We start from the raw sequence: 15,391 nt of genomic DNA, 5'->3' as shown, positions 1-15,391 counted from the left end.
GCCCTTAAAAAATCCTATTTAATCTCTCTACACATCTGGTCCAGCACTTACATTTTTATGTGTGTTTCCCATGTAGGTGATATTAAATCTGACTTTACACTTGCCAAATTTGTAATCTATCAAATAATTGTAACCATCAGAGCAACCACAATCCCTTAGGGAAAAGCAGTGTTAGCTAGTCCTGACTCAAGTTTATATCCTTGTCAGATTTCTCCTGTAGCTATTGGATTTATTTTCTTTTCTGCTAAATTGTGTGAGAACCCTGACACATCACCCAGAAAATCTGTCCAGCATCTGGACTGTATAGTCAACCACAGGAAATCTCATGGAGGGGCAACAGATTTTTGTTCCGTTGTGTCGTTCTGCTGGGATCACCATCATCTTAGTAGCTGGATTTAGACTAATTTCCCATTACTTGATCTCTGACATGCTAGGGCTTTTGTCTAAAAATCTGTCAACCACAGTGATTTTTCTTGGTAATCAAAAGATTGCCCATTTCTCCCTATGAACCAATGACTTGGCTGTGAGTTTGGAACAATTTCCTAACAAAGCAGTGTGTGGACTTTCATGACTGAAAAAAAAGAGGCACCAATTTAAATTAACTCTTTGTTTTCCCATATATGAAAAAAATTGGATATAGCCGCATATGTCTCAGCTAGAAGGACACTGCATCTGTAGTAAAGCTATCACCACCAGAGATGCCATCTCTGTGCTGGATGGCAGATCCACCAGCTTTTCTAGGAAATCTGTGAAATCTGGGTCAACAATCTACAAATCACAAATTGCTCTGTTTCTCTCACATCACCCTTGCGGACACTTTGAATACTTGCAAAGCTATAGTTACTAGGATGTGGCTTTCCAGTACAAGGCTGATAAGCAGTAAAATGATTACTACTGCTGCTTCCCTTCTTCCTTTCTTCTTCTTTTTTTTCTTTTAATTTGGCATTAAGCCTGAACTTTAAGAAATATATAAAAATCGGAGACTTTAAATGAAGTATGTGTGATACAGAATAGTCAGATGTTTTCTACAACATCCTAGAGCAAGAACGCTGATGTCAAATGACCTAAAGAAGAGATCAGGAGCTCAGAAACTTGTCTCTTTGGTTTAATAATTTAAATTGGTGTACTGCAAAACACCGTCTCACCACCTCAGCTTCATTGTTAGTTGATAGTATAATTACAGAACTTAAAACGCCTGGAGAGTGGATTTTCATTTTAGAAAGTATTGTTGTTTTAGGTCTAAAAAGTATCATAAGAAGAACGTATAAAATAAAAAACTAAGCCACTTTGCAATTCTGTAGGTCTTTGTCGTCACACCCTTCAGGAATACCCGTTCCGAGCTTCCATCAGCCACGAGCGCTGCTCCCGGCCGCTTCCCAGCAGGGAGCCCGGGCCCCGCCGCAGAGCCCTCCCTGATCCCAGCGCCCGGAGCTCCCACCGGTGTCCGAACGCGGACAGATCACGCGGGGCCCCGAGCCGCAGCCCATCCCGGAGCTGCCCCTCGGAACACAAAACCAGCTTTCAGGGGAAAGCCGCAGCTCCGGCTTTTCCCACGGCGGGAATCACGAGTGCCTGCGCCGCCGTCGCGGCCCGGCGGCCGGAGGAGGAGGGAGAGGGGAGGGGGCCGGGGGGCGGCAGGCAGCCCTTGGCACTGCTGACGTGCTGCCGGGGACGAGCTCAGCTCGGGGGGAACGCGGCTGCCACAGAGACTGGCAGCGCTGCGGCTCCAGCAGCCAGCGCCGCTCCTGCGGCAGCCTCCTCCCTCCCTCTCTCCCTCCGTGCCTCCGTCCGTCCCTCCTCCGCCTCCACCTCCGCCGGCACAGCCCCGGCTCTCTCCTTGCATCCCCGGCACTCGGCGAGGCGGAGGGAGGGGATGGCGGGGGTCGCTGCCCGAATGCTCGGGGCGCTGTGCCTCGCCGCCTGCCTGCCCCCGGCGCTCGGGAGGGACGCCGGAGCACAGTGGACCCTGGAGAAGGTGGGTCGCGATTGCCTTCCCCAGGCGCTTCTTGCCTCTCCCTTGGTGCGGGGGGCAGCGCCTTCCCGGCGGGCAGGGGGCAGCGGCTGGGCGGGGGGACAGCCTCATCCCTCCTGCCCTGGCCGCCAACGCGAATTCCGGCTGGGATCACCTCTGGCGCCGTCCCGCAGGTGAGGGTGGGTGGCATGGCTTCCCTCTTAGCCCGAGCTTGGTGGCTTGCAGAGAACAAATCTTCTTCACATGTTTGTCTTTGTCGTCTCGCACCGCCTGGAACCGGGCAGCAAGAGGATAAACTTTGTCAGGGGCAGTTAGTGAATTTAAGGGGAAAGCAAAAAGGACAAAACGGATCAAAATCTGAAATTATATTCCTTATAACATTCGACTGTACTCCAATTTCCATTGTGATTATGGTGAGTCAGAGGACAGTGACTCAGTTTGAGAAGACAAATAGCTCTTCCAGCAGCATGCACATGTATCTAGGAAAAATAAGTAGGCACGGTGCTGATAGCCAATACAGAATTGTTTTGAAAGGATATAATGCTCTAATATGCTGTAGACCCATACTATATTGTGTATAATTTAAAGTGGTGCGTGAACTACTGAAAAGAGGAGCCTCAAGATAAGATTTAATTCAGGAGCGGTAAGCCCTAAACCACAGATTTCTCTATGCAGCAGCTCTTAGTGGTTCATTATGAAACATTAACATAGTTTTCTTCATAAAGAACTAAACCATTTGAAGCATAGGAGAGCATAAAACTGCAAATCACATTCAACTAAACATTTCAGGAATTTCCAAAAGGAAAATATACTTCTAAGGCCCTTACCAAGTGTTTGTAGAAGAGCTGAACTCAAAGTTCAGCAAGAAGCAACTGAATTCCACTAATCCAGTGCACCATTCTCTTCACCAATAGATCAGAGTCCAGGACAAACTGGTAAAATGAAGCTTCTCTCACACCTTTCCACACGCTTCCCCTTAGTCATTCCCTTTCCCCTTCATTTTATTCACCCCCCATTCAAGGAAATGTTGGCTTGTTTGTTTTTTAATGAGATACTCTGTCAGTCAGTTCTATTAATTGTATCTTACAATACATACATATATATGTGTGTAGAGATCAGTATATAATATATATACAGCTCATGTATAGACTATACATCTGTAGCATGATACATCTGTATCACACACAATACATGTATGTGTACATATACAGTATATGCATAAGAACATGTGGGGCTACATCTTTAGTCACACTGGTCAGTGAACAACCATACAGCCCCAGTGCTCCTTCTTTTGGCCCCCTTGAGCCCCAGCACTTCACCCCTTAGTTGGTTCCATTCTGACCAGTCAATCTCCTGGCCAGTGCTGTCAGTAGTGCCATCCAACCACGGAACCATCGCATCTGAGCGCCTCCGCCTGTGCACACACTAAGCAAGAACAACTTCCTCTTTCTCATCAAATTCTTGTCCTTCAACAACTTTTGTTCTTTCTCCCTGGAGGGATGTGTGAGCCAGAAATTCAAAGTCCTACAGGTAAGCCTGGGCTACTTGTAGAACTTGGAGTCTTGAGTTTTATACAGCTTAGTACAACAGGCTTAGTGACAACTGTGTCATGAATGCATTGTCGTGCCTCCCTGTTGTGGCAAAACAGGGATTGACCAACACTGTCAAGTGTGAGTCACTTACAAAACTTATTTTGCTTCTCTTTTATTTCATAACCACTTTTGTAATTCCTCTCACTTCCCAAATTTGAACATATCTCTGTTAATAGAAGTGGAAATTGATTCCTCTCTTTTGAAGTATTTTCATTCATTTTTACTTTAATAATGTTTCTTTGCAAAGTGATTTGATGACCCCAATTACCAGGCATGTTCTTCACTTGGTCAACTGCAGACACATTTTCTGAACTTCCTTAATTAAATTGTCCTCCTACACTCTTCTGAAGTACATGGCTTTAGCTTTCCTCTCTCCCCTTACAGCCTGCTCCCCCTAAACCAAACAGCTCCCTGACAACATTTTCTCTTGTCTGTGTCTCTTCTACACTGGTCTAAGTTCCACCATATTAATCTTCTAGTATTTTAACAGACTGTTTTGCAACTTACAGAGTACAGTTTCCAAACTTTCAAAAGTTCATTTTTATATCAGATGAAATGCAATTTGTCTTTAATTTATATCTAAATTTGCTAGCATTAAAAATGTAAACTGCCCATCCTAAATTTTGGTGCCCTTACAGTCTTAAAATTCAGCTTTAAACACTGTATTAAAATTGGCACAATAAGATTCAGTGTCTTTGTGTCACCCCTTTGCTTAATTTCACTAGTAAACTTAAGGAGAATTTAGAGGAAAGGTTCACATGGAGATAAACAGCTAGGAAACAAGAGAAGGGTAGAAGTAAATGTTTACAGTGACATCTAGAAAATGCTTGTGCTCATAGTTGCTTGTACAAACACAAACAAAGTAGAAAAGAAGTCAAAAAGTGAGGCAACCCCCATTTTTTAAACAATATTCATCAAGTAGGGTAATAAGATAACAGGTAATAAGACACCTGACTCTCGAGGTCAGTTCACATTCTGGCCAAGTAATGGGTTTTAGGTGTTATTTCAAAGACATGTGAAAAAACACACAGGACTAGAAAAGGAGAATGAATTATGTTTTGTAAACACATACAATGATAGGGTTAGTCTACAGATATTTATGAAAATGTCAGTTTGGTGCAGGAGCAGCCCAAAAGCAAGTTAAACAGTTAAACAGTTTGAAGAAAGAAAAATAATAAAAAATACCATTGTCCTACAGGATAAACTACGGTGTGCTCATGTTCCAGTTTCTCTCCTTTTGCTCATCTCAGAAAGGATGACACAGACAAGGTACACTGAAAGACAGCAAGTCTGATCAGTCATGTAAGGCAGTTCCAATCAAAGAACAACTAACAGAGCAGTATTCTTCATTAGGAGAAAGACAGGAGTAGAGGGAAGACCCTGTGATATAAATGAGGAATGGATATGATAGTGCCTGAAATAGGAATCTATAAAAACAGTAGTGGGTCAGGAAGTTTCTGAGAAGGCCATTGCTAGAGATTGGATAGGTTCAAACCTGGTGTATAAAGGGGCATTTGAGATGTCCTTGGGAATCCCACCTGGCATTCAACTACCACTCCAGAGCACTACAGGACTCTTGCACATCAAAGATGTGCATTTGCCAGCTACATAAGGATGTCTCAAGCACTCTGTGTCAGCCCCAAAGGCCTGCATTTGGGCAACAGAAAGGAAGTCACTCGGGAGGTAGCTCACGTACTAGTGGCTGTCACAGGAGACAAGCTGTCGGTTCTGAGGTTAACCCACGTGTCACCCAGCTGACGAATGCCCCAGCTAGCCCCAAATGAGCCACAGCACTCAGTGCAGTCACACTCACTGCCACTGAGGGCAGAGGCCACAATGACACCATTTGCTCCCTCTGGGAGTGAGTTACCTTAGGCATTTCTTTGCAGTACTGCATCTTAAAATATAGACACAGCATAAAGCTAAGTATTATTACTACTAGAAACAAAGCTTCTGGTGTTTGTCTCAATAGAAACCTCAGTTGAAGGTGGCGTGGTTGTAGACATGACATGTAGAATTAAGGTATTAGGAAACAGAGAACCCATTCATAGGTTGAGGTTTTACAGCTAGCTGGTAGGTAAAACTTTCTCCCATGCTTTTAACACTAGCATATTTTGCATGGAAATGAAAGATAGAGAAGCCAATCATTTCTGAGTGAAAAGGGTTTTTTAAATTACTTTTTGTTGGGAGTAAATCAAAGTAGCACAATATACCACTTTTATTGTAACTCTGAAGAAAACTGTGGTCAAAAAGGTCTAGTAATAGTTATAGTGGTCTTTCTTCTCTCTACCTTCTACAGTATTCTCACCAACCAAGAATTTTAGGTTCTGATGCCATTCAAAAAGTTGTGGCCAACACAGACATTTCTGAAATGTGGGAGAATGATTTGCGCCCTATCCTGATAGAAAGATACCCGGGATCACCAGGAAATTACATTGTGCGACAGGTAAGACAGCACTTCCTGAAAACCTCCAAGAACATCTTTATTATATATTATTATTATTATTTATATTCTGGTAATGCCTTTGGTGACCCCCACTGAAGAGATAGTCACATTCCTTTCATTCAGTAGGATGAAGTCTATCATTGTTCAGGTCTAGACTGCATAGTGCCTACATGACACAGCTTGCACATTAGCTGACATTATTTTCCAGGGCTGCATAGCATGATTAAAAAGAAATCTTTTCTTTAAAAATCTTTCTTTTCTTTAAAGTGTTTTAAATTAAAAAGCTTGCCCCAAGTTTGGTACCCAAAGTACAACACAGTGGTTCTCCTTTCCCTCACATGAGCAGGTTTTTGGTCACTGGTTCAAACCCGAGACCATGCATGGGATGAAATAAATGATACCCCTGCCACATTTTCTGGAGAGGCCCTGTCCTGTGCTGTTACAGTGCCCTGGAGTGTTGCTTCAGATGGGTGTATCAACACAAAAGGGGATCACAGGGGCCAAAGGGGCAGGCAGATGAAACGGTCAGCATGACAAAGTGCAGCCCTGGTCCACGAACCACGTCAGCTCTGCTGGCCCAAGCACAGCAGTGTCCTAGTGCGGGGCTAACAAACCCAGACTGCAGCTGGCTCCAAGGCAGTAAAGGCTCCAGCACACATTGTCTTTGAGCCACAAGAAGTTACCACACAACTGGGTTGCTGCCCTCTCAGCACCTCTGCTCTGCATTCACAGTGTGGGCATCTTCAGGACAGTGTCCATGCTGGTTCTGGATTACATTAGCCGAGCGGGAGACAGACAATGGTACAGCTGAGTTCACTAGAAGACATTCACATCATCTCACTAGCCTTCGTCTACCCTTCAGGCAGTGACTCAGCAGCTCTAAGACAGCTCTAACTACAATAAATTTATTTGCCACTCTGCAATTTGTAGACTGGGAAAATGCAGCCTTTTTACACTTTGTGTGTGTGTGTGCGTGCACATGTCTCTATAGATTTAGTCTTGTGGTTTCTCTAGTGATACCCTGGAAGGCAGCCAAATGAAAGGGGGAAAAGGAAGAAAAACAAAAAACCAGCTGATCCTAGGCTAGAAGACCACAGATCATGTTCAAAATAGGATCATTCTGTTACAAGGTAACAGCATGTATTAAATTAGACCCCCCACCAAAGGAAAAAAAGAAGAGTCCCCTATTGTCAAAACACAATAACAGAGTTTGAAATGGATGACAGTTCTTTGTTGAGACACAAAAAGCATCAGACTCCTTTAAAGGAAAAGGCTACTGGGAACTCCATCCAGGTTTATACAGTCCCCTTAATCCTTGACAGACATCCTTTTTCTGCCTACTGATAGCTGATAGTCCATACAGTGTTGTAAAAGCTTCCAGAGGGTGACCACAAACAAAATGGAAGTTTGTTCTAGCACTAAATCTATGGCAATATTCTTATTGACTTCACTAAGAGCAGAACAAGCTGTCAAAGTCTATTTTCCCCTCAGAGGCTTTTCCTAATGTTTACTTAAAGAGAGAGGAATCTGCCTTGAAGAAGCACTTGAGGGACCCATAAAAATAAGTTGCTCAACAGAGAAACAGAGATGTCCCTCTAGTATGAGTTAGCCAGAACTCTGGTCGAAGTATACCTGGGACTGTTAGAGGTGTTGTCTTTAGGTAGGAAGATAACTTAAATGAATGATTTCTTTTATAGATTGTCTTAATTCTTACCTTTAAGTGAGCTACACTTACAGAATTTCTTTTTAAAAACACTGTTCTGAAATGTTTAATTCTTTCTTTAATTTAAAGGAATCTACCTATCTCTTATGGCCTTGTAAACAATTTATGTCACTTGAAACGCAGATTTCTCACAGAAGCTAAAAAGCCCAACCACCTCACACCAACCAACCAAATCAAACCACTTTTTTTTTTTTTTTCCTTATACTGCTGTGGCATCTCTGTGTGGTAATTGTCTAAACAGCCACAACAAGGTCTCTGCAGCCAATTCTGACTTTACATTTAAGGCCACATCTGAGTTAAGATTTGAAGATGTTAACATTAAATCTGCTCTAGTTACACCTCAAAAAGACATTGGCCTGAAAACTTCAGAGATCAAGATCTTAATGTGTCATAATAATTGGCAATCATTCAAAACACCTTCACACTCCAAAGACAAGGGTCAAAAAGGGAGAAATAAAAAGCAAATGAGTCGGTCAATGGCTCAGGTAGCAAAGTTATACAGTGAAATTACATTTTTTGCTATGAAGTTTATCCTTTAAAATACAATGAACTTACAGAAATAAGAGCCACTATTAATTAGCTAATTACAATTCGTCTGCAACATCTTCTGCAGCAAGAAATATTACTCTGATTGTTTTTTATAATTGCAGCATATCAAGCACCGTCTTCAAACATTAAAGGCTGGTTGGGAAATTGAAGAAGATACATTTCAGAGATACACACCATATGGATATAAAACCTTTTCAAATATTATCAGCACTCTGGACCCCTCTGCAAAACGCCATCTCGTACTTGCTTGCCACTACGACTCAAAATTCTTTGGACAACAGTGGCAGGATAGAGTGTTTGTAGGAGCAACTGATTCAGCTGTGCCTTGTGCTATGATATTGGAGCTGGCACGTTCCCTGGATAACAAGCTTCAGTTAATCAAGGTAGTTTTTTTGTTTCATTTTAATTTGCTTTTCCAACAGCAACAGGCCTCAGGGCATTCCCACATTCTTTTCCATAGTCTGCATGCTGGGTTCTCTGATTGCTGTGCCTGTAGTAAATCTCCCACTGACTCCAAAAACAAACAGAGATCAGTATCTACTACTCTATAAAGTACATTATCACAGTAAAATTTCTTATAAAAAGGGGGGATATCTAAAAGTTATCTATATAAACATAGACTATACAAAAATAAATGATACACGAATAATAGCTGTTTCATAGATCTGGAAAGATATAATGCTACTTTCTATCTAAAAGGCACAGAACCGTACTCAGAAGTTCCTATCATATCCAGTAACATCTAGTGTCATTGAAAAAATTTTGTTGCATTCTGAATCCTGCAGAATTCCCTCAGTTGTATTCTGCTTTGGGACACACATGAACTAATTGTTGTGCAGAAGAGTCACACTCAGGCCCTCCCATCCCATAAGGATTTCAAGTTTTGTTTCTTATCTTTTTTTACCAATTTGAATAGTTTATTTATGAAAGAAGTATAATGTTATCAGTCTGTGTTTCCTATGCCACAAAAATCTGCTTCAAAGGGCTGCAATTGCTAGGCACAAAAATCTGTTGAGCCTACAAACTCTCAAAGCTTGCAGGATTACGAATTTGTAGGATTACGGATTCACGAGTGCCATCTACTGGTTCAGTATTCACTATTTTACAGAAAAATAATTCTCATACACTTAAAGAGCTTTCACAGGAAAAGGTCTCTCAAAGGTGAGAGACACTTTGTAAAGTGTTAGGAGTATACTCAGCTCAGGTATTAAGATTACTTGTCAACAGTAGTTTCCAGAAACTGACTTGGTGCCTTCTGACACGTGAATGTTTAAGAATGAGAAGATTAAGAATATGCCAATATTTCTAATCACAGAACAAAACACTCCTGTAATATATATGCTTTCACTCAGAAGCTTAATTTATGATCAGTTTTCCTGGTGATTATTTATGAAACAACCTGCACACTGACTTTAAAGACTGGCATTTTTTACTACTAATACATCATTTAAGAATGAAAATCGTTTTATCACTTAAGATGACAGCATTTGACAAAAAGGCAATTAGTTACTTTGCGCAGGCCACCATTTGTACAGTCTGTTAACAAAATATACTTTGGGATCCATCTGCTTAATACATTAGCTATGATATTTTTGCTTTTCTTATGGTAGCACAACAGAGTTTGTTATGTTTTCAGCCAAATCCATTTATACTTTGACTTGAAGCTGTGATTTTTATCTTGATGTTTGTCCAATTATATAGAGTAAGTCTAAAATTAATGGGCAAAGACATCTCTCTACATTATTAAAATGTGTTAAGCAGTAATAGCAATAATAACACAAATACTACTTTCTAAAACTCAAATGGCATTGATACAGTTCCTCCAGAATGTAATGCAAATTGACTGCTGCCCCCAGAGCTCTGTCATGTGCAAAGGACAAAGGGTAGCAAACCACTGCCATTAGAGAAATCAATACCCCACTGTGAGCACAATCAATACCATCTTGCTTGTGTGAGCGACATTTTATAGCAGCTTTTCACTACTGTTTATGTTGGATCAGCTCCAGCTGCTTGGGAGTTGTAGCCCATACAGGACATGACTGCTGCCAGCAACCCCACCTTTTTAACCACATCGTGCAATTTTACTTGAAGTAGTGTTAATTCATAGAAGGGTTGAAATATTTATAGCAACTGTCAAGACCACAGTTCCCAAAACTGTTCATTTAGTGGAACCAGACTGGGATGCGCCATGCTGTAGATTATTAGGAAATGCTGACAGTTCAAACAAGGCTTCAGATAGCAGACTCCTTCTACACTGGGAAGAAATTTCATACAGATGTCTTTCTTGTGATATACTGTCAGCTTTTAGTGCTGTTACATTTTTGGTTGTTGAAATGGAAAGACATATCTACCCACTCTCTTTGCTTTGGTTTAGGGTAAAGTTGCCTCAGTGATTGCAAGTTCCCCTGAATGAAAAGAAAGGTCTCAAAGAACCATCAACTTGACAAACATGTAATTCACCTCCACTGATGCACAGCTGTAGCAATTATATTAATCCTTGTGGTGCAATCAAATAATAATATTAGCACTCCCATTGGTGTTGTTACTGACATGTCTCCTCATTATTTGAGATAATGTTGCTGCTACCTGTTTTGCAGACCTGTCTCAACACTCAGCTCATGTCTTCCAAAGTCAGAAATGAAACTTTTATCCAGAACCAAAATGATACAAGACTGGAGAATGTGTCATTGTGTTAGATAAATAACAATTACCTTGACTGATCACTACCACTATTACACTGTAATAACAGCCAAAGGAAGGTTTGCATAGGGAACCTTGAAAATACACCCCTATTCATGTTACTTATATAACTACAGTATTTGCCCTTTATTTAATGTTCTGGCCAGAATCAGTTACTTTACTTTTAACTTCCTCCAACAGGCCAGCTCAGCATCAAGACCAGACCTTTCACTTCAGCTCATTTTTTTTGATGGTGAAGAGGCCTTTGTCCGGTGGTCCCCTTCCGATTCCCTCTATGGATCTCAACACTTGGCTCAGAAAATGGTATCTACTCCACACCCACCTGGTTCAACAACCACAAACCAGCTGCAGGGCATAGTAAGTGGCTTTCACCTCCTTAATGAACAATAGTAAATGGCATTTTTAAAAATATTTACTTAGTAGGTAACTGGCCAAATTCCCAAGAAACCATGACCCCACTAAAGTTAAAGGAAGAGGGAGGCTTCTGGAAACATTATGAAATACGACAGAGAATTTGCAAGAGCTTTTCAGGTGATTACACCTGCTGCATGCAAGTATGAGGAGGAGTCACAGAAAAATCAAATTACACAAATTTACTAGAATATAAACTAGGATACCCACCTTCTTCAAGAAAAGATAATTCAATGTGACAAGGAAAGAGCACAAACAGTATTGGCCTATGAACGGATTTCACCTAGCTCAGTACTAAGCTACAGCAACCTCTGTTTTCCTTTGATTCCTGCTAACATTCTGGTTGTCTGTTCCCTTCTACTTTCCCTGTTTACTGCTGAGGCACTTCTGTTCTGTCACTGCTTCTTGTGACTCATAAAATGTCTTTCCCTTGACAGACTTCGTTGTTCTCAGGGGAAGAAGCCATTTCCTCTTCTTTCTCCCCACCTACCGTAGTTTTTCTCTTAAAGAGATATAACACACAAATGGCAAACTAAGCTATGCAGCCTGCTTCAGCTTGAAGAACAGGGAAATAGCCTGTCTTTTCCCTCCTTGGAAAGACAGCAAAATGTATCAGATTGGAATCAGGTTCTGTTAGTGAATTCTTCTCAGGCATCATGGTAGAAAAGCCAGATCTTTGGCCAGAGCAAGCAAAGAGCTGCTCATGACCTACACAGGAAACCAAGAGGTTTCATTGCTGCTGCTGGTGTTGTAGGAAAGCGCTCTGTACTAAAGATCCTTTCTTCTGTAGGACCTGTTTGTACTACTGGATTTAATTGGTGCACCAAACCCAGTCTTCCCCAATTATTTTCCAAACACAATTCGATGGTTTCAGAGGCTTCAGGCAATTGGTAAGCAGAAGGATATGGGCTTCGAATGAATTTCAAAACCTAGTAGTTTCTGAATGTATTAAGTCCTGTAAATCAGATTTTTAGATTAACTTTCTGGTTTACAGTAACAATATTTGAAAATGTAAATGCGAAATTCGGTTCATCTTAAACCTGTATGAAGATTTTGATATTTAATTAATAAAACAACTGAGGAAGACTCTCAGACATTTGGAAGCAACAAAAGAGATTCTATCACTAATTGTCACTCTGTGGCTCTTGGCAACTGCTTCACTTCTCTTGTAGCTCTCGCTTCCGTAAAATGATGGTAATAGCACCAATCTTGAGGTCTTCCAAGTATTAAACAAATACAACAATGACTGTCTAGTCACCACTGCCTTTTTCTTCTTTGATGGAAAAAGCTTCCATGTGAGAGGAAAAATAATTCAAACCTGCTAACATGCCTCATTGTCCAAAAATTGTAATAATCCCTTTCATTGTGCATTACAGAGCAAGAGCTACACAACATGAATCTGCTGAAGAACCACCCTGTTGAAAGTCAGTATTTCCGGAGTACTTTACATCGAGGCTTGGTTGAAGATGATCACGTTCCATTTTTATTGAGAGGTACCAGAGATTTTTATATTTTGAAGTATATATTCAGTAAGAAATGCATTATTTAGTGAATGAGCAAGTGCATATGCTCCTGTTTTTCAAGCTTATTTGCCCCAGCTTGAGGCTTCCAAATCCAACTTTACAGCTTTAAAAAGCATACTTGAACAAAAACTGCAATAAAACATACCTATCATCATTTTGCGGAAGCTTCAATGGTACAGAGAGAATGGAAATATCTGTCTGCAGTAGTGTCCTACAAAATTAAGTGACCCTGCTCCACTCAGCAGAGCACCTTCAAAACTAAGGTGGGCCAAATAAGGGTAGATTAGTGAACTCTTCTGATTGAAGTTTTCTACAGTACAGCAAGGACCACAAGAGTCATATTGCTAGAGAAGGGTGAACCAGAAAGGAATGCACCACTAGTTCAAAGAAGAGGGTGTTTCCCTAGGAAAGGAGGGAGGTATCTTCATATCCAGCCCCTAATTTTACCACTGCTTATGGTCTGTTAACTACTGAGTAATGCAGAATGTGCACAGCTCTGGAAGCGGACACAAGGGCAGCTGCACCTCTCCACTTCTAAGCAAGGGCCCTCTTCACTGAGCTCTGCTTACTGCGTCCTGCTCAAGGGCCTTTCAACTCCACAAATCTTTCATTTTTCACACCAAGGCAGGGCCCAGGTCCAACAAATCCAATACAACCATCCTAAGTCATGGGATACAAAAATGCAACACAGGAGAAGCTGATAGGGGGAAACAGTGATTACACTTCAAAACCTTTTCTAATCATGTAACACCTAATGAAAAAAATGGATTCCTTAGTGGTATGCAGCTGAAAAATGAGAAACAAAAAGCACTAAAACAGGAAAGCGGCTGAGAAAAAAAACAATGCTCCTCCCCAAAAGCAATCAGAAAGCAGAAGACTGATTTAATTCCTCTTTTATCTAAAAGTTGCAATACATATAGGTGGCTTGATGTGTATATATATATATATACACACACACACACACATATATATATGCAGTGATACAGTCCTTTCAAGTGGAAGTTCCTCTATCTGAGGGTAACACTGGCAGTATTTTACAGAGTAAAAATAAGACACCATATTTTACCATTTATGTAGAGAAGAAAAAAAAAGCTTCAAAAATGTTTAATCTTAACACTTTCATAAAAACATGGTAATCAGTTTTCAGTTCAAGAAGCTGCAGTGATTTCTCTGTCCTTCTCTAGCTCCTAAATACACAATGCAAAGAATCTCAAAAAAAAAAAAAAAAACCCAACAAGCAGCTACAGATTACTTAGGAAAAAAAAATAATAGAGGGAAAAGTATTCAAAGGAAAGGAAGGTGGCAATGTTACACAACACACTCTTTAATGATGGAATGCAGTCACAAGCATCAAAATAAAAGAAGGTAAAAGGAAGCTGCAGTGACACACCCTATAAAGCAAGCTTACTGAGTAGTTACCTGACTCTATTGCTAAATGGTGCAGTATCAGTTGGCTTAACAGAACTTCTCCAATATTTCTTCTCCAAATTTCACTTTCCTTTTTATAGGGGTTCCAGTCCTGCATCTGATTCCATCCCCTTTTCCTGCAGTATGGCATACCATGGAGGACACAGAAGAAAACCTTGACAAAGCCACTGTCGACAATCTCAACAAAATCCTTCAAGTGTTTGTACTGGAATATCTCAACCTGTGACAGACAAATCATCAACAAATTGTACTCCATTCACAACACTGTTTGCCCACCTTCACATTTGCTATTTAATTGCATTGGAGAGTACCAAGGTGAAGAAAAATATGATAGTTCTTGCTAGACTGACTATTGATTCAGCTGTTCCTGGCCCAATGGTCCATGTAGCCAAAAGAGATACCATTAAATAAGAACAAGTTCAGCCTGGAAAGAATTTATCTTTCCATGTCTTATCTCTGAATAAAAAAAAGCCCCAGAATTTTTCCAGATTGTTATAATTGGATTTTGTCACATATTATGATCCTAGGAGGGAATGCCTCATGATTTAATTGTATGATACAGTTTTTACAAGGTGTGACCAACCTCTGCAGTGTTCAGCTATGGAAATTTACACCACGTTATCAAAAGAGGCAAAAATCACACTATAGCAGACTTCTGCTTTGGGTTGAAATAAACCACCTCATGCTGATGTGAGTTGCTAGAAGCTGCTGACACATAGATGTGATTTTTAATCCTCTCTGGTCCCTCTCCTTCCCCTACAAAGACAGCTGCAAGGGTTCTTCTCATGCTGACCACCAGAAAACAGAGCAATAATCCAAATTCAGTTTTGTCCCTGTCATTTGTTGGATACTTTCTGATGGAGGAGGGTGGTGGGGGGTGATGCCAACAGGAAGGTATTGTGGGGGTTTCCTTGGGCTCTGACTGCAACACAGGAGACACAAACAGAAGATCAGGTGGTGTGTGGGAGCAGTACCCCAGTGTACACCATTCAGTGAGAATCATTCGCAATTTGACCCAAAAAACCTCCGAAACACCACCCACCTGCT

General features: G+C 41.0%; 1 protein-coding gene across 1 annotated transcript; it reads left to right on the top strand.

Moving 5' to 3' along the window:
- Positions 1 to 1,873: 1,873 nt before the first annotated feature.
- Positions 1,874 to 14,570, top strand: QPCT (glutaminyl-peptide cyclotransferase; the record flags this gene model as incomplete). Its single annotated transcript, XM_082302679.1, has 7 exons — positions 1,874 to 1,975; positions 5,864 to 6,010; positions 8,384 to 8,665; positions 11,163 to 11,339; positions 12,184 to 12,283; positions 12,770 to 12,886; positions 14,425 to 14,570. The coding sequence occupies 7 exons, from the start codon at positions 1,874 to 1,876 to the stop codon at positions 14,568 to 14,570; spliced, it is 1,071 nt and encodes a 356-aa protein (XP_082158805.1).
- Positions 14,571 to 15,391: the final 821 nt, after the last annotated feature.

This window comes from Coloeus monedula, assembly GCF_965178545.1.
Source record: "Coloeus monedula genome assembly, chromosome: 2".
NCBI lineage: Eukaryota > Metazoa > Chordata > Aves > Passeriformes > Corvidae > Coloeus > Coloeus monedula.
The sequence above is the reverse complement of the archived record's forward strand: the minus strand, read 5'-3'. Positions and strand labels throughout refer to the sequence as shown.